General features: G+C 40.8%; 1 protein-coding gene across 1 annotated transcript in view; it reads left to right on the top strand.

The window, feature by feature from the left end:
• PDE11A (phosphodiesterase 11A) overlaps positions 1 to 12838 on the top strand; it is a 375594-nt gene that overhangs the window by 336487 nt on the left and 26269 nt on the right. The window contains exons 18-19 of the mRNA XM_021703017.1: positions 2777 to 2851; positions 7632 to 7715. Coding sequence (XP_021558692.1) covers positions 2777 to 2851; positions 7632 to 7715 — 159 coding nt within the window. The remainder of the gene's footprint in view (positions 1 to 2776; positions 2852 to 7631; positions 7716 to 12838) is intronic.

The following is a 12838-nucleotide window of genomic DNA, read 5'->3' as shown; positions in this document are numbered from 1 at the left end:
TGGAAAGAAGTGGAGGAGTGGAGAGTGGGAGAAAGTTCAGGGGACCAGGGGAAAAATAGAGAAGATTGGAAAGAGAGTGAGATGATGAGGTATGATGTGCCAGACCTTTCAGAACCCCCAGTGAAATGCATGTCAACAACTAAAGGAGCAGTAACCCACTTGGGAGCAGGAAAAGGACAGGAGAAAGTCCTTAGAAGGAAAAAGAGTGCCTGCATTGATATTTTAAACCAACTTGGGAGGCCCATTGGCCACTTGAAGGTGGTCTTCTTGGTCATTGATGTAAATAATATTTTATTTTTAAGATGTGAAGTTCTGCTGATAAGTGCAGAGACCCAAGAGTTCAGGGAAATAAAACACAAAACCATGTTTTTCCAAACACTTCCATCAGAAATCTTGTCACAGCCCTAAACTGGAGATCTCATTTGTGTTTGTCTCCAAACCGAATAGGTTAAAATGCTTTCAAAAACATACTCACTTCTATGATTTTAAGAAACATTTGGACAAAAACAACGGAAACTTCTTTTAAAAATATAAATATATTTCTAGTTTCCTAGATGTTGATTTTTTTAACATTTCCTTGCAAAATGTTTTTTTTACTGGTGACTATTCCAACCCTCCTTCCTCACACACATGACTCTAAGCATGTGAGTTTCCCCAGTGATCCCCCAAGGCCTGATTAGCATCTCAATTTCCTTCTTTAATAAAAAATTCAATCAGGAGCCACTTAATGTTCCTGATTGGGTTTTTAAGTACCAATGAAACAGTGATACAAGTTGAGCCGTGAAAGAAGCACAGGGGAGATAGCCAGGACCACTTTCGAAAGATAAAGGACAGGATTTTGTTTTAATTTCTTTGCTTTCCAGGGGCTATAGACCTATGCAGGACTCCTACCTTGGGGTGACCTGATGTGCACATTTGTATTCTTTAGTGCAAAAGACCCACCTCAGAGCAATCTGAGGGAGTGTTCTGGGAGCTGAATAAAGGAGGCCAGGCCCTTAGGGGACCATTTCTTTTTTACAGGAAGGCCGGAGACAGAGAGAAAGGTCTGGAGTGCTAATGGGAAAGGTAGTGGCAGAGACTAGAGAGAGAGAGAAGGAAATCAGGCCCTAGAAAAACTGAGCCAGCGCCAACTAGTTTTATGCTATTGAATTTTTAAAAGGTACCCATATTCCTTATTAGAAATGTTTAAAATCTGGGGCGCCTGGGTGGCTCAGTCGTTAAGCGTCTGCCTTCGGCTCAGGTCATGATCCCAGGGTCCTGGGATCGAGCCCCACATCGGACTCCCTGCTCAGCGGGAAGCCTGCTTCTCGCTCTCCCACTCCCCCTGCTTGTGTTCCTGCTCTCACTCTCTCTCTCTCTCTGTCAAATAAATAAATAAAATCTTTAAAAAAAAAAAAAAGAAAGAAATGTTTAAAATCTGAACTGACTAGATACTCTATTTCTTTATAAATGAGCTACATACTTGCTATTCTCAAGGGGTGTTTGTGTGTGTGTGTGTGTGTGTGTGTGTGTGTGTGTGAGAGAGAGAGAGAGAGAGACAGAAACAGAGACGGAGAGAGACGTTTTTATGTTTTATCAATGGTTATGATTTATGGTTGGCAGAATCTCTTGAGAGATACACTTAAGTAAACTATCTTGATTCTATCCACTTGACCAAAATTAAACCATTCTAGCCTTTTCCAGACCTTAGAACCTCATCTTTATAAGAGCCTGAAATAGAGGAAAAACTAGTCTGGGGATCCAGATCTTCTTGCCATCAAGTTTTCTGGGACTTTTTTTTCCTGCTCTTCCAAGTTTTCTAAATCCAGCTAGTTCATCTCAGAGATTTCCTAGATGCACACTATAGTGTTGTTGAAAATACCCATTTAACACTTACTGCTATATCAGTATGCTTCCCAGAAGCTATCATTAGAAGCACAGGGCTTGGAGAACCTTCTCTTCAGCTTAACAATGACCAATGAGCAACTTCTGATCATCCATGCTAATAGATGAAAAGTGGGAAAATAGAAGTCCTTACTTTGGAAAAATCTCTACCATTTGGGGTAGAACCACCAATTCCATTGTGCTTGTACCAACTGGAACCTACCAAAATTAACACTTTTAGTACCTCGATTAAGACAGCTTGAAGACCAAATCAGCACTCTTCAAACTGCATCATGACACACTGTAGGAAAACCTGGTATGAACAGTGACTCTAGCGTTAGTCCTGCCCTTGGCTGATTGCTCCAGTAAGAAGCAGAGGTTGCCCTGGGGTTATCCTCTCCAGAGTGCATGCGAATATTGGTAGGGTGAAGCAGTTAAAGACTTTGGGCGATGGCAAATGAAACCAAGCTAAGATAAAAGTATACAGCAAAGTGAAGAATCTATGTAGAAACAACCAAAAGCTGGCTAAATTATTATTGCAAGTATATCATATTATAAAGACAAAAAATATTATTAAGCATTATTTGCTTCATTTTTCTGCAATAAGAGCATTTCCTACTTTGAAGGTGGCAACCCAGTGCCTCATCCTGAATATGGAATCTGTACTCTCCGAGATCATCTACTAGCATGCATCTAAAAATAGCTTGCACAAGTTCCTCTGATTAAAAGGAAATCCGTTTCATTGATTAAAGTCCATAATACCTTGAAACAGAAAATGTTAATGTAATTCTTCAAAAGCTTTTTAAGTGATTATCTGGGTTGAAGATCATCACCATACACGGAAGGCAGAAATAACTTCTGAGTCTTATGATAGATCACATATAACCATAAATTAAATATGTATATGTTTCAGGTGGCTGAACTTGTAACCAGTGAGTTCTTTGAACAAGGAGATCGGGAGAGATCAGAACTCAAACTCACTCCTTCAGTAAGTTTGTCCTTCTATTATGACGCATTTACCCTTTGGAATGACATTTTCTAAAGTATCTCCAAATCACAACTTGAAAGTGGGAAAGACTGAAAGTTGGATTTAAGGAAACACTCCTGAAAGTTTAAAACTTTAAGTAAACTTAGATGCTAAACACTCTTATTCCCAGGTTTCTGATTAAGAGTGGTGAGCTACTTAACAAGCATTTCCTGAGCTCGCACGGTGGGCCAACTAGGCACGAGGGAAGATATGCAGGGTGGCATTTGAGTAGCTCAAAGCCCAGTGCTGGCATTTCCTATGTGGTCAGTAGCTCCTTTGGAATAGAAATACAGACGAATTTAAATGCAAGCTGTCCAGCCTTAAGCAGCTAGAATGGACAGCCGCAGTGAATAATGGATGTTCTAGATTTTATTTTCCAATTCCAGACTTTCCAAAATTGTAAACCCAAATCATTTCAAGTCTCTGTTTCTTTTCTTTGTTTGCAAAATGAAAAGTTTCACTTGGGGAACTAGGTTCTTTTGACTGAAATGCCATTTTTATTGGATTCATCCATTTGATTATTATTTGAAAACACTTACTGCAGGCTCTGGATGATGCTGTTTTTACTCAAACAAGACAAAAGACATAAACGCCTCCGTCACCACCCACAAGGAGGGGGTGGCCTCTTTATTCGTAATGAAGGGTTAGCTAAAAACACATCACCCAACAACTCAAGGAATGATTCAAAGTGTTGGAAAGCCGGCCCAGCTCAGTAGATTCAGTGCGGCTCAAGGAATATGTCCGTTGTCAAGAACGTCTGTTTATGAGGATTCCAGTCAACTGAGTTTTGAACATTTGGGGGTATTTATAAGATCTTCAAGTTTTAAGAGGCCTTTCTTCGCTGACATTTAAAAGCAAGGAAAGGCAGCAGAACTAGCTCCTAGTTAAACAACGTCACCTGCTTGAAGTCAGACCTCACAGCCTTACTAATGTTGACTATTCCTAATTTGTTGCTTACCTATGAAAGGTCAGAAGACTACATCAGTTAGAACACTCACCCAGTATTTTAGTTTCCAAAGCAACATCTATTTATATTGTTCCCAAAACCTCCCTTTATTCTTTTTTGGTGGTGTCACCAGATTTGGCTATAAAAATAAAGACACTGGATTGGGGTACATTGTTAATGTGTAAAACCTCGTACTACCCACATTTCTCTCATCTACATATCTATTTTCAAATTAAAGCTTTCCTCCACTTAAAAAGAACTGTTTCAGAGGCATCCTCTGAAGGGTGTATAACGCAGCAATACTACAGGTCATTTAATTGAATGAAAAGAAATACAAGTCAGTTGCCAGCATTGGTGAGCTGGCAGGGGCAGTGACCCAGCACTAAGGCGCCTTTGTCTGTGGGCTCAGGTAAGGCGTTCTCTGAAGAGACAAACGAGATCGATTTTGCGGTGGAAGCATAGCACTAAATGCTACTCTCGCCTCCCAAAAGGCTACTTAACATTGCTGATGACAGTCTCCTGGCTGCTGTGGCAGGGCGATTTCTCATTAGTCCTTTTCCAGAGATGTCTGGAAATGCATGCACCCACAGGTGACACCAGCCATGTCTGTTATTCCTTGATATTCAGGAAGAAAATTGTCTGGGAGCCCCATCAAGGTGTCATGGTCCTAACAGTCATTAGAGTAACCAAAGGGTTAATAGTGGAAGCAGTGAGTCAATTAAGAAAACATGCTTGAGCACCTCCAAGTATCAAGCATGAAGTTGGGCACTGTGCTTCCAGCCATGAGCAAGGCGCCATCTTCCCTGCCCTTCCCCAAAGCTTGTCAACTGATGGGAAATATAGATATTAAATAAATAATCACTCAGGGCGCCTGGGTGGCTCAGTCAGTTAAGCATCTGCCTTCGGCTCAGGTCGTGATCCTGGGGTCCTGAGATCAAGTCCTGCATCGGGCTCCCTGCTCAACGGGGAGTCTGCTTCTCCCTCTCCTTCTGCACTCCCCTCCCCAACTTGTGCTTGCTCTCTCACGCATGCTCTCTCTCTCTCAAATAAATGAGCAAAATCTTTAAAAGTAAATAAATAAATAATCACTCATAGTCAATTACAAGATGCAAAATGCTGTAAAAGGAAAACACAGGACAGTGTGCTATCTCACATTTCCACTCAAAATCATTTTTTGAGAATGACTAGTCTGCAAATAAACTCTGACAGTTATGGTCAACTGATTTTCAAAAGGACGCTGAGACAGTTCAGTGGGGAGGAAAGTAGTCTTTTCAAATAGTGCAGGGACAGAAGGATATCCACTGCAAATGAGTCAAGTTAGACCCCCTACCTCTCACCAAACCTCAGAATAACCTCAAAGTGGATCATAGACCTAAATGTAAGGACTAAAACTATATAAAACTCCTAGAAGAAAACAAGGTGTAAATCTTCTGGATTGGATCTGGCAATGATGTCTTAGATATGACACCAAAAGCACAAGAGACACAAAAGCACAAGAAAAACAAAATAGATAAATTGGACTTCATTAAAATTTAACACTTTGCATCTTAAAGGACACTGTCAAGAAAATGAAAAGACAGCCTACAGGATGGGAGAAATGATTTGCAAATCATATATGATATGGGCCTGGCATCTAGAATATATAGAGAACTATGAACAACTAGAAAGGCAACCCAATTTTTAAAAAGGGCAAAGGATCTGAATACATAGTGCTTCAAAGAATATATAGAGATGGCCAACAAGCACATGAAAACATGCTCAAAATCATTAGTCATCAAGGAAACGCAAACCAAAACTGCAGTGAGATACCACCTCACGGGGACTAGCTATAATTAAAAAGACAGACAATGACCAGTGCTGAGGAGGATGTGGAGAAATTGGAACTTTATACGCTGCTGGCAGGCATGTAAAATGGTGCAGCTGCTTTGGAAAACAGTTTGGTAATTCATGGAAACATTAAAGGTCAGACTGGGCTCATGGCCCAGCAATTCTGCCTCTAGGTCTATGCCCAAGAGAAATGAAAACATACACCCACGTGGAAACTTGTACATGAAGGTTCAGAGCAGCATTACTCATCAGAGCCACAAAGTGGAAATAACCCAACTGCCCATCAGCTGAGGAATGGATAAATAAAATGTGGTGTAACTATACAGTGGAGTATCATTTGGCCATAAAGAGGAATGAAGTGCTGATGAATGCTACAGGATGGAACCTTGAAAACACCATGCTCAGTGAAAGAAGCTGATCACAAAGACCATGTATCATACGATTTCATTTATATGAGTGTGCAGAATAGCCAAATCTATACAAACAGAAAATAGATACATGGTCACCTAAGGCCAGGGATTTGGGGGAGGATGAGGAGTGACTGCTAATTGGTATGGGATTTCCTGTTGGGGTGATAAAAATGTTCTAAAATTGACTGTAGTAATGGTCGCACAACTAATTGTGAATATACCAAAAACCACTGAACTAAAACAAAAACAAACAAAAAGTTCTATGCACCAGAAACAGTAATTAAGTAAATAAGAAAATCTCAGATAATTCTGAGAGCTCAAGAGTAGATAACAGAATAATATTTTTAAAGGAACATTTCAGACAAAGACTCCTGCAGTTCACAAGATCCATTCCTTCCTTCCTCCGGCACACATCAGTCTTCTCCAGACCCTAGTCCCCTTTCCTGGTATTTCACATTTCACGTTGTAAGACAAGGACGAGCAGAGTCTGTGGGAGTCAGTGACCTTCTCCCTGATTCGGAGAGATTTCCCTCAGCAGTGCCCTTCTGTCTTCTTGTGAGCTTTGGCAGCAGCTCGTGATTTCTGTCCTACCCACTCCCACCCTCATTCATGAGTCTGAAGGATGCTGGCTTTTTCAGCATCTCCAGACCAAGGGAATGCCTTGGATCTGCCCTCATGACCCATGTGAACGCCAAAATGATGTGGATGCCACATGTTATCTCTGTAGAGGAAAGACCAAACCTACTTTAAGACAGTAATGCAGGGGAAGGTCGCTACGTAGACCCTGGCCTTACTTGCTGGTAGCAGAGAGAGGGACATGCTTAATGGAGTAGAACTGGCTGTGTTTGTTCAAGAATCCATGTGTGCCCCAAGTCCAGCTGATTGGCTCCCTTTTCATGTCTGCCCAACAGACATATGTCACTTCTTTTTCTTGAAGAATATACCTAAATTTTCTAAACATTATAGTATCATGAAGTTTAAAGGGTGGGAAGGAGGAGGGAATGGGTACCTACCACATCATCCATCCCATGATAGATAAAAACTTAGGATTTTTATTAATGACAGAACCTTATTGAAAAACACACAAGAGTTGTCAAACCAACACCCCACCCTGAAAAATTAATACAAATAGTTTCTATTTAAGGTGAAGCTGCTTTAAGGATCTTTTCTAATCTATCCCACCTTCTTTCGCTATAAAAATAAAAGCCTGCATTATTTTTGTGGCAATAAAACATATCCCCTTCCCCTTGACTTGTACCCAATTCCCAGTGACCTGATGACTTGATTTAGTGGCCATTACCTGTATCTGAAGGCAGATTTTGGCCCCAAGGAGTTGCGTGCTATAAAGTTCAAATAAATTCGCTTACAAATCTCATAAGAAGAGGTGAAAATACTTTATTTCTCATCATAGATAAAGGAAAAGAAAGTACATGTGAAGATTGATTGTGATTTGTGAAGTGTTCAGTTGGTAAAAATTGGATCATTGTGGCAAAGTGTTTGACAAAGCACCTGTAAAATACTCCAGCGTAATAAAGCAAATTCTCTTCCCCCATTCTAGGCTATTTTTGATCGGAACCGGAAAGATGAACTGCCTCGGTTGCAACTGGAGTGGATTGATAGCATCTGCATGCCTTTGTATCAGGTAATCATGATTTGGGAGGGTCTGCGTGTCCCAACTGAGCCAAGAAAGAAGAGCGTATGTACTTTCAGAAGGTCTAGCCTTCCGATACCCTTCCAGGGTATGGGCATTGCTAAGAACTCTGGTTGCAGTCAGTCTCTTCTCAGATTTCTGACTGTCTCCTAGGAAAAGTTGATGCTAGGAGGCCGGAGACCTGAGTTGTCCTTCTAGGACATAATGTCCATGGGCCTCGATGCCCTCATCTTTAAACCAGGGTTAATCATATTTTATCTCAGTATTTCCCAAGCTGTGCCCCAGGAAACACAAGTATCCAGCCATAGCCTAATAGGTATCTCTTCAAAGAGAGCTCTCGGGCCCAACAATGAGGGAACCTGAAAGCTCAGAGAGTCCTTCGGGAAAGAAACACGTTTAACCTTGATTCATTCCAAATTTCTTTAACATCTGACTATGGGAATCTTTTTCACTTTTTTTTTTTAAACAATTCTTCTTTTACTTCTGTGAATATCACGTGAGACACAAGAGTTCCATGAAACCATGAAACATGGTTTTCTGTCCTGGCCCCATGGTCTGGGCCACAGGGTTTTCAGAGACCCTTCCATCTTAAAACTCTGCCTCTCTCTGAGATGCGTGTGACAAATGCTGACCACTGCATTCTGAGCAAGATGCACTATGGTTTCTGGCTGTGCTGCCTGGCGTTCGGGACCCTGCTCCTGGCAAGCAGATGAGTGTCATCAGCTTTGAACGTGCACGCTCCACTTTTTGAGTACAGATTAGGGTTGGCATCGGTTAACACTAACAGTTTAGTGTATATTGATTTTTAATTCTCCTACTAAGCATTTGCTTTCATGTGTAAAACCTGGCGAGTTCTTTACCCCCTACCCAGCTCAATCAGACTGAGCTGCTTTTCTAACTTCAGACTGAGAAACACACGCAGGGAAAGCAAAATCGCTTTAGTTTCTCACTCTGTGTAACTCCATTAAAAACACAGTATTGTTTTTTAAGGACTTCACAACCATCAAGTTTCAGGCTTATCTACCACTTTGTTTTCAGCACTTTTAGGAGCTGCTGAGCCTTGTCACATTACGCTAAAAAAAAAAAAATTCTAGAATATTGTCTTGAAGATGGAAATGTAACTTTTCAGTGACTATAAACACCAAAAATAAATTCATTTCTTTGTTTTATGTTAGCCATTAAATGTAGGATAGCATAAAAATGAGACAAAGCTTTAAAATAATCTAAGTAGATTATTTTAGTTATAATAGCACATAATGTTCTTTTGTTTAATAATGAAAGATTGGGCAAAAAAATCAGGAGTGATGTGTACTTTATTATAAGAGGACCCTTAACTCCCTTTTCTTCCTGTCCGCGCCTCCCATCCTTGCTTCTCTGGTATCTCTGCATGTGCTGGGGCCCCAGGTGTAAAGCCTACAGCTGTTGGGTCAGATATATCTTGCTTTGCTAAATTCACCTTGACTACCCATGTTGAATTATTTATAATTTATTCAGTTTCCTGTGCACAGTTATGCAATAAATGGGATGAATTCTTGCCATGAATAAATTCCTTTTACTGTGGGTAAAGCTTAGGAGGATGAAGACTTGTAATTGCAGGGCTGATACATTTTTGGTATTAGTTTGCAAAGCTACTTTGGAATGGACCCAAAGTCCACACATCCTTCCTATGTGATTAGTTATAGTAAATGCTGGAAAGGATTCTCATGTGCTTTTCCATGCTAATTTCATTGTTTTGGTACTGATTCACAATTATTTGAGCTTATTTTATATTTCTTATTAAATACTTTGAAATCTTCAGGTTAAAAAGGAAGCTGCTTGAATTTAAACTGAAAATAGCACTTTCCAGAATTTAGGGAGTAATATTACCAAATCACATTATCTACCATTCCTGATTTCCCACATCTGTTTTACTTTACTACCTATCTGTGAGGTTAGATACACCTGCTATTTTTATCCACAGAAAATTAACATACAGAAATTTTAAGTGACACTCCCACGAAGCTAGAGTTGTGTCCCACACATCTGTGGTTTCAGTTTTGGTGTAGTGGCCTTTCTACCACCCGTTCCACCTCTGCTGGATATTTCTTCCACAATCTTTTTTTATTAAACTATTGAGAGAATCTTAGCATTGTAAAGAGGAATGTGGAGGAGTTGTTTATAAAAGTTCATGTTCATTTCTGCTGTTATGTCTTCTTAGTTAACAAAGCATGAAAATCATGCTCATTTTTGAATGTCTTATCATCACTTATTTTTTTTTATTCTTATGTTAATCCCCATACATTACATCATTAGTTTTAGATGAAGTGTTCCATGATTCATTGTTTGTGCATAACACCCAGTGCTCCATGCAGAACGTGCCCTCCTCAATACCCACCACCAGGCTAACCCATCCTCCCACCCCCTCCCCTCTAGAACCCTGTTTGTTTTTCAGAGTCCATCGTCTCTCATGGTTCGTCTACCCCTCCGATTTCCCCCGCTTCATTCTTCCCCTCCCGCTACCTTCTTCTTCTTCTTTTTTTTTTTTCTTAACATATATTGCATTATTTGTTTCAGAGGTACAGATCTGAGATTCAACAGTCTTGCACAATTCACAGCGCTTACCAGAACACATACCCTCCCCAGTGTCTATCACCCAGTCACCCCATCCTTTCCACCCCACCCCCCACTCCAGCAACCCTCAGTTTGTTTCCTGAGATTAAGAATTCCTCATATCAGTGAGATCATATGATACATGTCTTTCTCTGTTTGACTTATTTCACTCAACATAATACCCTCCAGTTCTATCCACATCGTTGCAAATGGCAAGATCTCATTCCTTTTGATGGCTGCATAATATTCCATTGTATATATATACCACTTCTTCTTTATCCATTCATCTGTTGATGGACATCTTGGCTCTTTCCACAGTTTGGCTATTGTGGACATTGCTGCTATAAACATCGGGGTGCACGTACCCCTTCGGATCCCTACTTTTGTATCTTTGGGGTAAATACCCAGTAGTGCAATTGCTGGATCATATGGTAGCTCTATTTTCAACTTTTTGAGGAACCTCCATACAGTTTTCCAGAGTGGCTGCACCAGCTTGCATTCCCACCAACAGTGTAGGAGGGTTCCCCTTTCTCCGCATCCCTGCCAACATCTGTCGTTTCCTGACTTGTTAATTTTAGCCATTCTGACTGGTGTGAGGTGGTATCTCATTGAGGTTTTGATTTGGATTTCCCTGATGCCGAGCGATATTGAGCACTTTTTCATGTGTCTGTTGGCCATTTGGATGTCTTCTTTGGAAAAATGTCTGTTCATGTCTTCTGCCCATTTCTTGATTGGATTCTTTGTTCTTTGGGTGTTGAGTTTGATGAGTTCTTTATAGATTTTGGATACTAGCCCTTTATCTGATATGTCATTTGCAAATATCTTCTCCCATTCTGTCGGTTGTCTTTTGGTTTTGTTGACTGTTGCACCCAAAACCATAAGATACCTAGGAATAAATCTAACCAAAGAGACAAAGGATCTGTACTCAGAAAACTATATAATACTCATGAAAGAAATTGAGGAAGACACAAAGAAATGGAAAAACGTTCCATGCTCATGGATTGGAAGAACAAATATTGTGAAGATGTCAATGCTACCTAGAGCAATCTACACATTCAATGCAATCCCCATCAAAATACCATCCACTTTTTTCAAAGAAATGGAACAAATAATCCTAAAATTTGTATGGAACCAGAAAAGACCCCGCATAGCCAGAGGAATGTTGAAAAAGAAAAGCAAAGCCGGCGGCATCACAATTCCAGACTTCCAGCTCTATTACAAAGCTGTCATCATTAAGACAGCATGGTACTGGCACAAAAACAGACACATAGATCAATGGAACAGAATAGAGAGCCCAGAAATGGACCCTCAACTCTATGGTCAACTCATCTTTGACAAAGCAGGAAAGAATGTCCAATGGAACAAAGACAGTCTCTTCAACAAATGGTGTTGGGAAAATTGGATAGCCACATGCAGAAGAATGAAACTGGACCATTTCCTTACACCACACACAAAAATAGACTCCAAATGGTTGAAAGACCTCAATGTGAGACAGGAGTCCATCAAAATCCTAAAGGAGAACACAGGCAGCAACCTCTTTGACCTCAGCCAAAGCAACTTCTTCCTAGAAACATCGCCAAAGGCAAGGGAGGCAAGGGCAAAAATGAACTATTGGGACTTCATCACTTATTTTTAAAAATAACACAGAGGGGCACCTGGGTGGCTCAGTCGGTTGAGCATCCGACTCTTGATTTTGGCTCAGGTCATGGTCTCAAGGTTGTGAGACTAAGTCCCATGCTGGGCTCTGCGCTCAGCAGGGAGTCTGCTTGAGATTCTCTCTCTCCCATTCCCTCTGTCCCTCCTCCCTCCCCTCCCCCTGCTTGCTCTCTCTTTTAAAAATAATAAACAAATAAGTGAATAAATAAAAATAACAGATTTTATTTGTAAATTCTTTATAAGTCTTTGAAACCAATATTTCAAAAAGCCCTCAAACTGAAACTTTGTTGAGCAATTTTAAGTATCCTCTCTGAGAGTCCCTCTTTTGTTCCATCTCACGCAGTTGCATCTCACGCAGTTCCATCTCAACACCCAGCGCTCAAGGCCTGGGGGTTGACCGTTATTTAACTGGGTAAGCTGACATTAACTGTCACGCTCCCAAAGTGAAATGGAATGCGTCAGTGGGCAGGAATCACCATTAGTGAGAAGATACAAAACCTTGACGAAACAACTCACCAAGCAAGGAACGCCATTGATGTGACATTAGTCATTGAGGCAAATGTCTGCAGGAACTCAGGTTGTTGCTGAAATGCCAGTTTGGGGTTTTGAACATGAACATGCAATAATGAAGAGTCTGAGAGGATAGAAAGCAAATGGGAAAGTATGCAGGTGGCAGGCATCCCAAAAAGGGATTGATCTGAATTCTAGAGCATAGGAATCCAGGGTGGTCTGGCTAGGTCAGTCTGGGCATAGGACAAAAGGATACAGAATAGTACATATGAGACAGAGAATGTTCCTTTTCATGGCCAGGGCCCTGACCCCAAGGTGGAGCAGTTTGAGTGGCAAGAAACCTCGTGTGGCACCTGAGA

This window comes from Neomonachus schauinslandi, chromosome 3 (genome assembly GCF_002201575.2).
Source record: "Neomonachus schauinslandi chromosome 3, ASM220157v2, whole genome shotgun sequence".
NCBI lineage: Eukaryota > Metazoa > Chordata > Mammalia > Carnivora > Phocidae > Neomonachus > Neomonachus schauinslandi.
Note: the sequence above shows the minus strand (reverse complement) of the source record. Positions and strands in the feature narration are given on the sequence as shown.